This window comes from Ailuropoda melanoleuca, chromosome 1, assembly GCF_002007445.2.
Source record: "Ailuropoda melanoleuca isolate Jingjing chromosome 1, ASM200744v2, whole genome shotgun sequence".
Taxonomy (NCBI): domain Eukaryota; kingdom Metazoa; phylum Chordata; class Mammalia; order Carnivora; family Ursidae; genus Ailuropoda; species Ailuropoda melanoleuca.
The window spans coordinates 191063371-191079422 of NC_048218.1; the positions used below are offsets into that span (position 1 = coordinate 191063371).

The 16052-nt window shown below is 40.3% G+C and overlaps 1 protein-coding gene across 1 annotated transcript in view; it reads right to left on the reverse strand.

Annotated features, from left to right (window-relative positions):
- The window catches only part of COPG2 (COPI coat complex subunit gamma 2), a 112651-nt gene that overhangs the window by 83281 nt on the left and 13318 nt on the right, over positions 1 to 16052 (reverse strand). Inside the window, exons 5-7 of the mRNA XM_002913442.4 lie at positions 10565 to 10644; positions 2900 to 2975; positions 1311 to 1403 (exon numbers count right to left, since the gene is read on the reverse strand). Of these exons, the coding sequence (XP_002913488.1) occupies positions 1311 to 1403; positions 2900 to 2975; positions 10565 to 10644 (249 nt within the window). The remainder of the gene's footprint in view (positions 1 to 1310; positions 1404 to 2899; positions 2976 to 10564; positions 10645 to 16052) is intronic.

Sequence of the window (16052 nt, forward strand, 5' to 3'; positions counted from 1 at the left end):
TAGACACAGAGCAGAGTAAGAGGAGATAATGCATGGTCACTAGGGCTTTGCAAGCATGACCTGGTTTTCTTAGAAAATCACTAACAGACAGTTCCAAATGAAAGAGACAACTCTGTAGCTTTTAGAAATCTATTTCAAGTCTCCACTCCCAAGGCAACTAATAAACCAGAAACATTCTCCAAGAAAAGGCGGGGGAGGCTGAGAGGGTGCGTGAAAGGACGGATGAGAGGGGAAGGACAGCAAAGGAAGGGCTAGTGAATAGAAGTATGTTCACATTCTAGGTTTTACTTCCAGGAAACTCAACTAGAAAGGAAAAAACAAACAAACAAACAAACAAAAAACAGTACTGATATATCCCCTGCTGTAAAACTTGGCCAATTATATTCCAGACCCAGAACCTCTGTGATTCAGATGACCTAATCCATTCACACAGGAACAACCAATTTTCATCAAATGCAATGTGATAAAGCTGAAACGAATGCATTTTGTTTTGATAAGAAGGAGCAAGAAACGGTACTGCTGAAACAAAGACCACTTTCTGGTAAGAAATTTCGAGGTGGGACAGGCGGCTTTGGATTGAAGGACACCCCACACGCTAAGGAAAGCAGAACATAGAGAGGCAAGAGGCGGAAGTACAGTTCACAAAGATTTAAAAAATAAATCAATAAAAGTGTTTAAAAATCGGCCCATGTCTTCCCTGTCCACCACCCAATCTTCATTATGTATACAACAGAACTCTGATTACCAAAACCTTTCAACATGAAAATTTCATGTTTTATTTTGTTTTTTTACTAAGATTTAATGTACATTTATTCTTAACACGTGGAACATACAGTATAAAGATTTCATACTGAAAAAATGATGCTCATTAAGCCAAAAAGAAAAAAAAAAGGAGGAATTTACATCAAGTTTTAGCTACACTTCCTGAAATACAAAAATGCAGATTTTATCACTGAGAAAATCACAATTGTGTTTCTTCATCAGGAACTTCAACTGAACCTTGAACTTTTTCACACCTTGATTAGAAAGAAAACAAAAAGACGCAGAAAAAAATAAACTATAAGTTGACTGGCTGCTGAGACAGCAAGGACTTTTCACAGAGACCTGTACAGCATTGCACCACGAGGGAAAATCTCATGTTTTTAAATGCCCGTTTTCATGCTCCTCTGATAAAACACTCCGGGATAAAGTAAGAGTGATGTACCTACATTTTGTGACTGTTTCATTTGGGAGAGAATCGCAGTGACACTTTGTTTTTGCGGCAGAAACTGTGGCGCCCATAAGACCCCCGCAGCCACTTGCTCACTTACTAAAGACGACACCAGTGCGGAGCTGGAAACGCCGGAGACTTTATCCACAATGGCCTGCTTCATGTATCTCTCGATGGCCTGCAACATTGTTCCCTGAAGGAAAAAGCCATTGAAGTAAAACATTTTCACCCAAAATTATCTTGCTTCAAAATAATTTACAAAAACCAGTCATTTATTTGTTTCTGTGCAAATATCTAGAATGCATTAAAAGGATTATCGTATAATAGAGTAATCCTATCCCAGAGGGCAGGACCCAGATAACCGAGTGGAATCATCAAAGAGGAATGTTTAAGAGCATATGGAAGGGGAAAAAAACGAACTGTTTCACAATGAAATCAACGGTCTCAAAGTGAAGAATCCCAGTTTGAGCAAAGGTGTAAGGAGAGGCTCAACTTATTCAGGGCTGTTATAAAAGAAATTCCTAGATGGGAATGGAGCTGTTTTGAAATTCCAAAGATACTTCTGTATGAAGGGGATGTATTTTATATGGATCCCATAGAGTCCTATAAATCAAATGTAATCCCTGATTCTTTTAGATACCTAAGAGGTCAATGTTTACTATACTACTATAGTTAGCCCTCAATATGAACTCCTTTGAAAATAAAGTTCTTTTTAAATTTAACTGGAGGAAAGCTGAGCACTGGGAAGGTGGCAGCAGGTGAAGATGTGCAAACAGACTGAGATCAGAATTCAAACAAACAGCCTTATTGCTAGCACTGGCATTACGTTGTCTTCTGCGGCCAATTTAATACGAAAAACAAACACAACCACAGCCAAACAGCTGAGCAGCAAAAAACATTGTACCATTTCTATGACTCCCCTTAGGATCCAGATTTACCATTTGCTCTTACTCAACCTTTAAAACCTGAGAAGATTTAACCATCCACATAGAATATACCCAAGCATGACTAAAGCTGAAATACTATTCAATATGCTTGGCAATGCCCAGCCTGCCCTTCATTTTACCCTTTCCTACTCAGAGTTTCGAGAAAGGGACAGCCTAACGTACTCTCTAACCTCCTGGGAGTCAAGGTTAAACACCTGACTCAGATCTACATGGTTACAAGCCACAGGCTGGCTGATGGCTAACCAGGTTCTCTCAAATATTTCAGTGAGGAGGCCTGAGCCTGCTAAGTGAGGGATCATCATCGTGAATACCCGAGCAATCTTGCTGCCGAGTTCCTTAGAGCTGCCCTATTTCTTGCTCTGGCATCTGTGGTAAGCTTGACCTCAAATTCTGAGAGATCTATTTCCTATAATGAAGTTTAAAACAAAACAAAACAAAACAAAACAAAAAAACGAAAACGAAAATCAAATGGGTTTTGGTTTCCTGCAAGCAACGTTCCCTGACTACAACAAAATTCTATGAGGGCAAATATAGAGAGAAATAGACTAATCTAAATAAACAAAAGGGAAAGACAACCTGAAAGAAAAAAAAGCCCGGAGGCACCAAAGCCCTTCTGGTGGTCATGTTTCTGTAATACTGCAGACTCACAAAGTCAGACTGGGAAATCCCAGTAAATTCACATGGCCACCTGTAGATAAACACAACGTCCCTTTTGATGCCTCAGTAAACAAAGAGAACTTACATCAGTGATTCTGCAGAGAGCCCTGATGGCTGGGCCTCGGTACACATCTTCCTTTCCAGTCATGTCCTTAGTCAGACTAAGAAAAATCAGAGTTACCATGAAATCAATTACCATCTCTCCTGTGGAGTCCACCCCCAGCTAATTCCAATTGTCCACATAATTATCTTAATGCAGCGATTAATTCAGCAAATATTCACTGAGTGTCTTCTGTGGATAAATATTAGAACTGTTGGGTAGAAGGCTGTTCAAAATCCTAAGAATACACCAGTGAACGAAACAAAGTCTTTGCCTTCATGGAGCTAACATGCTAATGAGAGGAGAGATAATATATTATATCACGTAAACAAAATAATTTTAGATACTGACAACTGGCATAAGAAGTAAAGACAACGGTAGAGAGAGCTGAAATCCCCCCAAATCCTAAAAACCCATCAGACTAGAGACAACTCCTTAAAAGACACAGACTAAAATGAACTCCCAAGGTCACAGGAAAGGCTCTCTAAAGCGACAATGGTCAGTGGCTTCTGACCTTTCTACTGCATTTCAAAAATAAGCAGACGGGTTGGACAGACCTACTGAATCCCACGCCCATACTTTAGAGAGGTTTTCAGCCTTTGTGCTCTGTTATTCAGCCTTTTACCTTCCTGTCCCTGTCCTCTCTGTATTTATACTCCCCCTAACTGACTACCCATCCCCTCCCCTCTCCCCTGCACAGGATCCAAAACAGCCTCGATGCCAAGAGAAGAAAGTTGTGAAGAACTGTTAGTCCTTCAATTTCTTTATCTTTTTGGTTATTTAAAGTATTTTCATGTAAAAGTATGCTTTGAAAACATTCAGAAAGGCATAAAATGTAAAGTCTAAGTCTTGCCTCCCCCACCAGAGCCTCCAGTGCCGCTCAACTAAAGACAATCATTGTGAACAGTCGCTTCTGTTTTCTTAAAGAACTTTTTAAAAATATATAAAACCACAGAGACATTAAAACACATGCAGGTGAATCTCCACTCTTCCGGCACCTCCTTTTTTCACTTAATATATCTTAAGAATCTTTCCCTGTTGTAGATATTTTTTTTTAAATTTCAGGTATCTATGTATCTTTAAATATCCAAATATATATCTAAAATAGCATTTTAATAGTGGCACAGATTTCCATTGTTGGGATATAAATAATTTATCAGTCTTTTTCATAAATATTTGCATTTTTCTAATTAGATCAAAACTGAGGCTTGGCAGGTTCGGTTTCTTCTGAGGTCTCTCTCCTTGGCTTCTGCACCGCATGAAAGCAGCCATGCACAGTACATAAAAAATAGACATAGCTGTGTTCCAATAAAACTTTATTTACAACATGAGGCAGCAGCTTTAGCCACAGGCCATAGTTTGCCAACTGCGGCTCCGTGCTTCTTTATTTGGGCTGCCCTGACAAACGCTTACAGACAGGTAGTTTATTTGGGAATGTGTTCTGAGGGAAGGGAAGTGAAGGAGGTGAATAAAGAGGAGGGAAATTAATACAAACAAATTTTCTCTAGTGGGTCACTGCCGCAGGCGACTAGTTATTTAATGAGCGATCTTCTGAGGAGCCTTGAGAGATATATGTTGGAACCACATTTCCAAGGAATGAAAAGGAAAGAATTTACCATCTAGGTCTTAGCCACTGGGGGAGAGTTAACCCCTGAGTGCTAACTCCCCATTTGGTTAAATGCACATGTTAACCTCCCACAGGGGAGTTCCAGCGAGGCCCAAACCAGAGTGCCAGAATAACTGCAGGGCAAGTAGAAAAACACACAGCAGATGCTCGGAGCGAGGCACCACGGATGCAAGGGAGCTGCTCCCCGCCCAGAGCAGCTGACCGCAAGTCCAGCTGGGAGCAGAGAGAAGGCCTGAGAAAATCTGGGTGCTGCTTTTGGGCCACCTCATAACAGTCTGCCCTTTGCACCCCTCAAATTTGAACGTGTCCTCCATTAGATCTACCCTATCACTGAGTCTTCGAGATGGTAACCATCCATCATTTCTACAAGACACAGGAAAACAAGTGGAATATGGTACAATCCTTGCTGCTTCGACACATTCCGAAGCAGTAACTGAGATTCACCATCTCCTTCCCATAACCACCCCTTCTATATTTCCCTCTCTTAGCCAGCACTTTATCTCATCTTGGTCAGGGGTCTGGTAAGTGGCTCAAACCTTCATCCCAAAGAATCTGAGCTCTTTGTTGGAGATTTACCAGGGCTGGACCACTGGTTGCTCCCTATTCTCTATTCACCACTGTCTCAGGCATGAACACATCAAAATATACTCGATACCGTGAGTTCTAGATACAGTCCTCTCTTCCACGTCTGTACAGCAACAAGCCTGGCTCCTGACAGTGATCAAGGTCAACTACCTCGATGGGCACCACAGCTCCGTTCTTTGCCTGCCAGTCCCCTACATAAATAATCCAAAGTGGCCTAACAGCAGTCATCATTTCAAATGTGCAGACTGGCTCCCTGTCTGCCCCAGGACTTCTCGGACGCTAAAGAACGGGGTGCCTGTGTTGCCAATTTGTCACTCAAACACAGATCCAGAAGCATTGGGTATTTCTGTGAAGGCAATCCTCAAACGGTGGGAACCAGGAGTCAACGGGTTCGATGCTTCCCCCTGCTCATCCCTGAAAACACTGTCCCTTGGAAAACAGGGCCTTTAACCCACATTCTGGGTGGCGATGGGAAGCATAAAGTCTACAAGTGGGTGACTGGGAGCAAGGGCAAGAGAGGCAAGTCCTACTTCCACCTTTTGACTCCTGGACCCACATATTGTACTTTTTGGTACCACACGCTACACTGACCATCAATGTAATGCACAGACTGCATCCTAGCGGAGAACTTTCCGACTGAACAGGGTCCCACCTCCAACCTAGTACTTCAGCTAAGCACTCAGCAGGCCATCCCATCATCACATTAGGCTGTCAGCTTCGAGGTGAAACAGAATATGGTAAAACTACTGCATCTCTGAAGTCATAAACCTACTGTCACACCACCTTTGTCATAAAATGAGTGGCAATGTCATGTAGGATACCATGAACATAGGAAACTGTACAACTTAGCATACTTTGAATCTTTCAGGGCTTTATTTTTTTCCTCTTATAAGTTTTCCGCATAAGTTTTTCTAAGGCGATTGGATCATTCTACCTTCCCTCCTACAATATACTTGGTGTTGAAGCAGGCTCGTCGATTTTGGTGTTGTCAGGCTTTGTTATTTTAACTGAGATTCTAGTGGGGATGGAAGGATACCTCACTGAGGTTTTAATCTACATTTTCCTATGACTAATAATACTGAGAACATTCCCGTGTATTTATTGGCCATTTGTACACCCTTTTATGAAGGGTCTGCCTTCAGATTTTCTTAATCTCCATGGTTTCTCAGCAAGGTCACACAACTGTCTGCCTATGCAGAGTCGTCATCTACTCTATTAGTTTTCCATTCCTGCTGTAACAGAGGACCACAATCAGTGGCTTAAAATAAAATGTATTATCTTACAGTTCCGGGGATTAGCAGTCCGACATAGGGCTCCCTGGGCGAAGATCACCACGTCAGCAGGGCTCCATCCATCTCACAGGCAAAATACATTCACCCCATCCCAAGATCCTCCCAGATCTCAACGCGTTACAGCACCAACTGAAAGTCCAAAAGCTCATCGAAATCCCATTGACTCAAAAATCCCGACCTTAGCACCAAATCATCTCAGGTACAGGTGAGACTGGGTATGCTCTCTCCTCAGGCGAAGTTCCTCTCCACCTGTGGGCCTGTGAAACTAGGAAACAAGTTCCCTGCTCCCAAAACACAAGGGGGGCTACCACAAGATAGCACTTAGACATTCCTGTTCACAAAGAGAAAATGGAATGGGGTGGGGGTCGCTGGTCCCAAGCAATTCTGAGATCCAGCCAAACCAGGAAAGGTTTCAGGTGCCAGGGGAAAAGTCTCCATCGTTCTCGGCTCCGCGCTATCGGCCTGCAGCCCGGCCCTCAGAGCCGTCCTGCCTTTCTGTGAGGGCGGCGTGGGTTTAAAGCTGAGCAGTCTTCTCAGCCGGTATCCTGCTGGAGACTTTGGGACCCTGACAACCTTCTTTCACTTTGTCCTTTCTCTGTCCCTTTCAGTCCAGGATGGCAGTGGTGCTCCCACTGTAAGATTCTCGAGAGCCTTGTGGACACCACAGAGGTGGGGGGACTCACTCCCCTAGACAAGGGACTCCGCCGCAGATTTTGCCTGAATAGTCCCATCTCTATTTCTGGCTTCTGCTTAGATGCTGAGGGAATCTGAGCCACACCCTTGATCTCGTGTGTGAGTGAAGACTCTGACCGTTTCATCTTTCTGAGGTGTTAGCAAAAGGCTGCAGAGTAACTCCGCTGACTTCTCTAGAGCACACTTTCCTACTGAAGCTCTTGATTTTAGCATCCTTTGGTAGGCTGAAAACTTCCCAAATCAATAACTCTTGACTGCGTGTGTGTGTGTGTGTGTGTGTGTGTAATTGACATGTATCAGTTTCAGGTGCACAGCATAATGATTTGATATTTGTAGAGAACTCCTGCTTCTTTAACAGGTGTCTCCTCAATTTATTTCTCGAGTCTCAAATTTTGCCGTAAGTGGTAAAAAGAAACCAGCCTGCACTGACACTCAGTTAAACATCCAAGCTCCCAAGTCCTGATTTCTATATAACTGCAGGACACAATCCTACTAAGCTCTCTGCCATGATAGGACAAGGGTCCCCTTCCCTCCGGTTGCTAACACCTTCCTCATTTCCTTCTGAGCCCTCCCAGCAGCACCTTTAGTGTCCATATTTCTCCCAACAATACGTTCGCAATGATATGAGCGTTCTCTACAGTGATAAAAGTTTTCTCTACCCTGCTCCTGCCTTCTTTCTGAGTCTACCAAGGTCCTTAATAGCCAGGTTTCCACTAACACTCTGTTCAAGGCAATGTAGGCCTTTTCAGTCATGTTTCCCAAAATTCTTCCAGCATCTAGTCATTGCCCAATTCCAAAGCCACTTCCTCGTTTTCAGGTATTTGTTACAGCGGCACCCCACTTCAAAGGTACCAAAATCGCTAGCAGTTTTCCCCCCACTTTGAGATATAATTGGCAAATAACATTGTATAATTTTAAAGTATACAAAGTGTTGACATTTATATGTTACAAAATCTATTTGTTTTTTGTTGCTACTGTAACAAATTACCACAAACTTAAAGAGGAAAGACCACATTCATTTCTTTACCTTACAGTTCTGTAAGTTAGAAACGCAACACGGGGCACACTGGGATAACATCAAGGTATCGGCAGGGTTACATTACTTTCCGGAGGCTGCAGGCGTGAATCCATTTCTTCGCCTTTTCCAACAGCTCGAGGCCACCCACATTCCTTGGCTCACGGCCCCCTCCCTCCATCTCCAAATTCAGCAACTTCGCATCCGTGACCTGCTTCCATCGTCACGTCTCTCTACTGACCCTTCTGCTTCCCTCTTCCACTTTTAAGGATGCTTATATTCTTATCGGGCCCACCTGGATAACGCACCCTATTCTGCCTCCCTGCTGATAGCAGCTTTACTTTCCCTGTGTGGTGTAAAGTAACATATTCGCAGGTCCTGGGAATTAGGCCAGGGATATCTTCGGAGGGCCATTATTCTGCCTACTACATCTACTAATCACTTAAAATGAGCTAGAAGCAAACCATAATTCATGGCAGCCCAACAGAATTCAGAGGGAAGTACTAACAGCTAAACAAACAAAAAACCCTAATCTATTTAATTTTTCCAATATTTAGTGAGTATAGAAATTTAAGTGAAGATTTTCTGTTTGTTACTTGTGGCAAATATTGTTAGATAACTAATCCAATACCCATTTCAACCCGTTCTCCCTTGCCTGCCCCTAATACTTGGTCTTTAAGAGCTAAATATTCACTTTCCTGGTCCTAACGATAGTCATATAACACAGCTGTGTCAAATGAAATCTAAAAATTGCCCTGGGAAAAGCTATTGCATTCCTGATAAAAGAGGCAGATGGTGCTGGGCCTCCCTGGCCCCCTTCCCAGTACCCCTCCCATCTTGAATGGTGCACTGCCAGTAATTCAGGCACCTATTTTGCAATAATGTGAGATTCAAGAGACACCAGCCCTCGCACTGTTCACTACCGAACCAACACTAGCTACTCTATGCCTAGTGACTACATCTGGCTTTCAGTTCTTTTCAGCTGAAAGCTTTACTAATTGAAACTTGTTCAATACAACTGCGGGTTAAAAACAAGCACCCTCCTCCAAAATTTATGTTGTTGTACAAAGACCAAATTCACTTAAATGAATTAAAATTAATAATTAGGTTATACATCCTCACTCTAGGACATTTGGAAATTTTCCAAAATTTTACAAAAAATAAATAGCCACAATCCTAAACACCCAGAGATAACCTACTGGTAACAGATCAGTATTTTTCCATCTATATATTTGTATGCATGTGCATAAAATATGTTTAAAGGGAGACTATATATAAAATACATACACTTGAATCCAACTCTCATTCAGCACTTTATGAGGACTTTTCCATATCACTAAAGATGTTTCAAAAAAAATTAAAATAATCCCATAATCTGATCATAATATGGTTAATGAAATTATATATATAATTACATATATAATTAACAATGGCAGACATTTAAATTGTTTCTCCCTTTCTGCTACTGTAAACAGTGTTGCAATGAACATCATTATATATAAGTCTTCCTGAGCTATCTCTGATTACTTTCTGAGCGTAGTTCCATCGATGTGGTATTACCGGGTCAAAGGGATAAAACTTTTCAAATGTTCAACACTTGAATGCTGTCAAACTGCCTTCTAGAAAACCTGAATCAATGTATTATTCTGCCTCTTGTATATACAAGAATATCAGTCTCCCTTACAAGCACCTACTGCCTTTTTTCTTTGGTGCCAATCTGATGGGTAAAAATCTTATAACGCATTTGAGTTTTTAATTTACATTTTTTTTGGTTACTAGTGAGAATGACTAAACACAACCAGATCTTTTATATTGGTTATTTTATGAATTATCACTTGGAATTGTTTTGAAGTAAAAGAGTTCTTTACATACTATACGTACTAGCCTTTTGATATTGTAAATATTTATGTCAGTGTATCATTAACATTTTGGTTCTGTTTACATATTATTATGAACATTTAAAATGTACTGCAAGGGGCGCCTGGGTGGCACAGCGGTTAAGCATCTGCCTTCGGCTCAGGGCGTGATCCCGGCGTTATGGGATCGAGCCCCACATCAGGCTCCTCTGCTGTGAGCCTGCTTCTTCCTCTCCCACTCCCCCTGCTTGTGTTCCCTCTCTCGCTGGCTGTCTCTAACTCTGTCAAATAAATAAATAAAATCTAAAAATAAATAAATAAATAAATAAATAAATAAATAAATAAATAAATAAATAAAATGTATTAGCAAATATTAGCATTATCCTTTGTGACTTCTTTGCTTTATCAGATAGGCATGGTTTTCACATGATGACACCACATTTTAGGAAAGAATGCTTTAAGATTTTTTAAAATTCCTATTTGTTTTCTTACAGTCCAAAAAGTAAAATTAATAGAGAAAAAACAACTAATATTCCACTAAATATATAAGCACCCCATGTTAGGTTCTGACCATTCACATACCTGCTTGTGACAATTATCACATCCTCAGAAATTGTAGCCATTTCTTTGATGGTAAGGTAGCACATTCTTCTCAATGTTTGCTGAAAAATTATTATAAAAGGCAACAGGTTATTCACAAGGAAATGGTTCTTTAAACTGTTGAAGTGAGGGCCTTAAGTAGATATATTTAGAAGATTATTCTTTTTTTCTTTTAAGATTTTATTTATTTCTTTGAGAGAGAGATAGCGAGAGAAAGCACAAGTGGGGAGGAGAGGGAAAGCAGGCTCCCCGCTGAGCACGGAGACCCACACAGGGCTCGATCCAGGACCCTGGGATCATGACCTGAGCCGAAGGCAGACGCTTAAGGACTGAGCCCCCCAGGCGCCCCAGAAGGTTATTCTTAATAAGATTCTCATCTACCTAAAAACTCCTTTTGGAAATCCCTGATGAGAGAACATTCAGAACACTACTGTTTCCTAAACAAGTAAATGATGCACTGACATAGTGAAAAACATCCAGGTGAAAATATAAAAATTTAAATTAAAAATTACACAGAGATCCAAACTTTGACAGTGTGAATCCAAAGACACAGGTTTCTCTGAGTGTTAAATAAAGGCTTATTCTGGAAAATGTATTTTTTAAAATTCTTCAAATATATGGGTGGAGAGGCATGCAGACTCTGTGTCTTCCTCAGTCCCGCACATACAGGTGTTTTTCCTTGAGGTATTTGTGCTTTTCAATTATCAAGATATCAGGGTCCAAATTAACTGTTCCTCTAACAATAGCAAAGTTTCATCTACACCCCTCCTCACCTGGTCTCTGGTTCATTCAGACACGATGGGCACCAGTTCCTCCAGCCTATCTAGCCTCATTCCCTACCAACAACTTCACATTTCTTGTAAGCAGTGAAACTCAAATACATCAGACCCAGCTCCAGACTCCAAGCTGCAGAAAGAACCTTGCGGAGACGAGTGAGCCCAGTGAGGAAGAGGACGAGGAAGTGAGGATTCTCATGGTGATTAAACACAGAAAAAAATCCCCCCAAGAAAGAGAAAGCCGGTCGGGGTCAGATGAACGGGGCAGATGACACCCATCTGAAGCTACCATGAAAAGAAACCAAAAAATAAAAGCCAAAACGTCAGAACCAAAGAAAATTTGTCCCCCCCCCAAATAAAAATCTACCACGATGCAGAATAAAATGGGAGACACAAAATATTGAGCTAAAGCACAACAAATGGGGGGTGGGGCCCTCAACATTAGTCATCAGGGAAATACAAAAAACCATCTCAGATACCACCTCACACCCATTTAAATGGCTAAAATTAAAAAGAGTGGCAATATGAAGTGTTGGCAAAGAGGTGCTAATGACCACTAAAATATACTGCCTAAACAAACACAGGGAATTGCTGAATAAAATAGGAACAAAAAATTTAATCATGTAGCCAAGGGTAAATTCATATTCATATGAAGTGAAATTCACAGATGCCAAAGCAGAAAAGCGAACACCTCATAGCCACAGAAGTACAGGTCCAGAACCTTCCAGGCATAAGATATAATATCCAGAGTCTAAGGAAGGACAAGATTCTAAAAGGTATATTCTTCAGGCTCAGGGAAAACTCTTCTAGATAATAACTCAGAAGTACAGCAAGAAATGGAGAGTGAAAGAAAAGTGGCTAAGAGTAACAAGGCAGCATGGTTTTAGCTACAGGCTAGACAAAGAGACGAACACACATACGTACAGTCAATTGATCTTTGACAAAGGAACAAAGGCAGCAAAGATACTCTCTTCACCAAATGGTGCCAGAACAACTGCACATCCACAGGCAAAAAAATGACTCTAGACACACTTACACTCTTAACAAAGATTAACCCAAAATGGATCACAGACCTGAATATAAAATGCAAAACTGTAAAACTCCTAGGAAAAAACCTAGATGACCTTGGGTATGATAATGACTTTTTAGATACAACCCCAAAGGTATGATCATAAAAGAAATAATGAATAAGCCAGACCCTCCCCCCCCTTTTTTTTTTGAGAGCGGGGAGGAAGAGCAGGGGAAGAGAAAGAATCCACACCCAGCATGGAGCCCAATGCAGGGCTCGATCCCACGACCCTGAGATCATGACCTGAGCCGAAATCAAGAGTCGGATGCTCAACCAATGGAGCCATCCAGGCCCCACCACCCCCTTTTTTAGAGAGAGAGAGAGAGAAACCAGCCTTTACTGAAAGTAAAAACTTCGGCTCTGCAAAAGACAATGTCACGAGGAGAAGATAAGCCACAGACTGGGAGAAAATGTTTGTAGAACACACATCCGATATTGGATTGTCACCTAAAATATACAAAAACCTCTTAAAAGTCAAAAATATGAAAAACAACTTGATTAAAAATGAGCTGAAGACCTTAAGACGCTTCACTTAAACAGATAAATGACAATAAGTATATGAAAGTAGAACTACTGAAGCGCAAGAATTCCTTATATACTGTAGATGTTGCCCATCGTATATCGTTGCGAAAGGCAAACTAAAAGAACAAGATACCACTACATTCATATGAGAACGGCCAAAATCCAGAGCACTGTCAACACCAAAGCTGATGAGGGTGTGGAGCATTAGGAACTCTCATTCACTGTGGGAATAAAAATGGAGTAGCCAATGTGAAAGATGGTTTGGTGATTTTTTTACAAAACTAAACATTACTCTCACCATACAATCCAGCAATCACATTCCTTGGTATTTACCTAAAGGAGTCGAAAATTTATGTCCACAAAAAGCCTGCATACAGATGTTTATAGCATTTTTTAATTTAATTTAATTTTAATTTTTAAAAACTTTTAAAGTAATCTCTACACCCAACATAGGGCTTGAACTTACAACCCCAAGATCAAGAGTCACACACTCTACTGACTGAGCCAGTCCGGCACTCGATAGTACCTTTATTCATAACTGCCAAAACTTGGAAGCAACCAAGATGTCCTTTGGTAGGTAAATGGATAAACTGTGGTACATCCAGACAATAGAATATTACTCAGCACTAAAAAGAAAATGAGCTATCAAGCCATGAAAAGACATGAAGGAAATTAAATGCATATTACTAAGTGAAATAAACCAATCTGAAAAAGATGCATGCTATATAATTTCAGCTACATGACATTCTAGAAAAGGCAAAGCTACGGAGACAGTAAAAGCACCCGTGGTTGCCAGGGTTTGGGGGTTAGGATGGGGAATGAATAGCTGGAGCACAGGAGATTTTTAGGTCATTGAAAATACACTGTATATTTAATGATGGATGCATGTCATTCTATATTTGCCCAAATCCACATAATGTATAACACCAAGAGTGAGTAACATAAACTATGGACTCTGTGTGATCATGATGTGTCAATGTAGGTTTATGTATTGTAACCAATTTACCACTCTGGTAACGGGATGTTGATGATGGGGACGGGTGTGTGTGTGGGGGGGGGGACGGTCTAGGCATGTGTGGCATCGGGGAGTACCCAGAAAATCTCTGTACCTTCCTTTTAATTTTGCTATGAGCCTAAAACTTCTCTGAAATAATAAAGACTTTCTTTAAAAAGTAGTGAGGACATGGGTAAATCACAATGAACAACCAAAAAACCCACAAGAAATGATGGGTTATGGCATAAATGAGTAAACGTGCATGTGTGTGTGTATATATATATATACGTACACATATATGCTTATATATTCATATACATAGTAAGAGTGTCCTAAGGTTCTTAAATCTTCCATGAACAGGTACAAGATAAAAATGAATACTAGATTCTGAAAGCCAAATAATCAGGTTGCAATTTCTAGGGTAACCACTAAAAGAACTTCCAAACTATTACCCCGCTAATGCTCTGTTCATTTTTATTCCATCTTTTTTTCTCTCTTGGCTTCATTTTGGATAATTTCTATCTGTCTTCCAGTTTACTGATTTTTTTCTCCTGCGGTTTTCTAATCTGCTATTAACCCCAGGAGGTGTATTTTTCATTTTATATATGCAAGCTCATATAAATTTTTTTTCCCTTAACTTCTAGAAGACACATTTGGGTCTCTCTGGATGCCTTCTATTTTGTTCCTCATTCTTATTATGTCTTTCTATATATTCTTAGGCATAAAGGCTCTTTATATAATAGCTGCTTTATGTCATTACTGCTCCTTCCATTATCTTATCATTTCTGGGTTTGGGTCTATTGATCCATTTTTTCTCCTGGTTATGGATAACATTGTCCTGCTTCTCCACTTACGTCAAAATTTTTTTATTGGATGCTGTAAATTGTGAAATTCACGTAAGGTGCTAGATTTTGTTGTATTCTTTTACATGGTATTGTACTTTACTCTTCATGAGATTAAATTACCTGGAATCAGAGTTTTACTTTTGAGGTTTGCTTTTAAGCCTTTTTAAGCTTTAGTACAGATCTAATATATTCCCATTACTGAGGTGATGCCTTCCAAAAACTATACCAGAAGACAAGGTTTTTCTGCTCTCACTGGATGGAAATAGGAGTTATTCTCAGCCCTGTGTTCTGGTGATTCCTTCTTTGGCCTAGGGTAGTTTCCTTTTATATAGGCACAGATCAATTCTTATCCAAAGATTTAAGGGGAGCCCCTCAGAAAATTGCTGGAACTACCTCCTTCCTTTCTTGCTTCTCTCCCTCTCCCCGACTTCTTTCCTCTCTAGTACTCTGCCCTATAAATTTGAGCTTTCTTGGTTGGCTTCCCCGTCCTCCATCTGTTTTCTCAACTCAGAGATAACTAGGCTCCTTTTCAGTGTACCCTCCTTGACCTGTTACCTGTAACCTGCCTCTGGGCAATGAGCTAATGCAATCCTCAAGCACACTTTGTTTTTCTTTTTCTTCAGATCACAATCCTGGGATGCCTGTTAATCTAATGTCTGAAAACTAAGGTGTTAATATATTTTGTACGATTTTCTAGGTATTTGCAGTAGCAGGATAAACCTCACCCCTTAACTGCATCATGGCTAGAAACAGAAGAGAAATGAATATGTTTTTAATATAAAAACATGGTGAATTACCTAGGGACTCTTTTATTATTCATTTCCAACACTAATCCATTATAATTAGAGAACACAGTCTGCATTTCATTCCTTTAAAATTTCATTCCTTTAAAAATTTGTTGCATCTTGCATTATGGCTCAATATGCAGTCAATTTTTATTAATGTTCTTTGTTTCTTCATTTACATTTAATGTAGATAGTAATATATTTGGGTCTATATTTACCATTTTATTATATGATTTATGTTTGTCCTTCTTGATTGATCTTTCTTTCCTTTTATCCCCCGTCTTATGGCTTGATTTTTCAGTATTCTATTTTTTTGCACAATTAGTTTGGAAGAAAAAAACAATTAATAGAGAAAAGTCAATGAAGCAAAAAGCTGGTTGTGTGAAGAGATCAGTAAGTTTATAAAGCTCTAGATAAACTTCCCAGGAATAGAAGAGAGAAGATACAATTTACCAGAATCAGAATGAAAGAAGAGACAT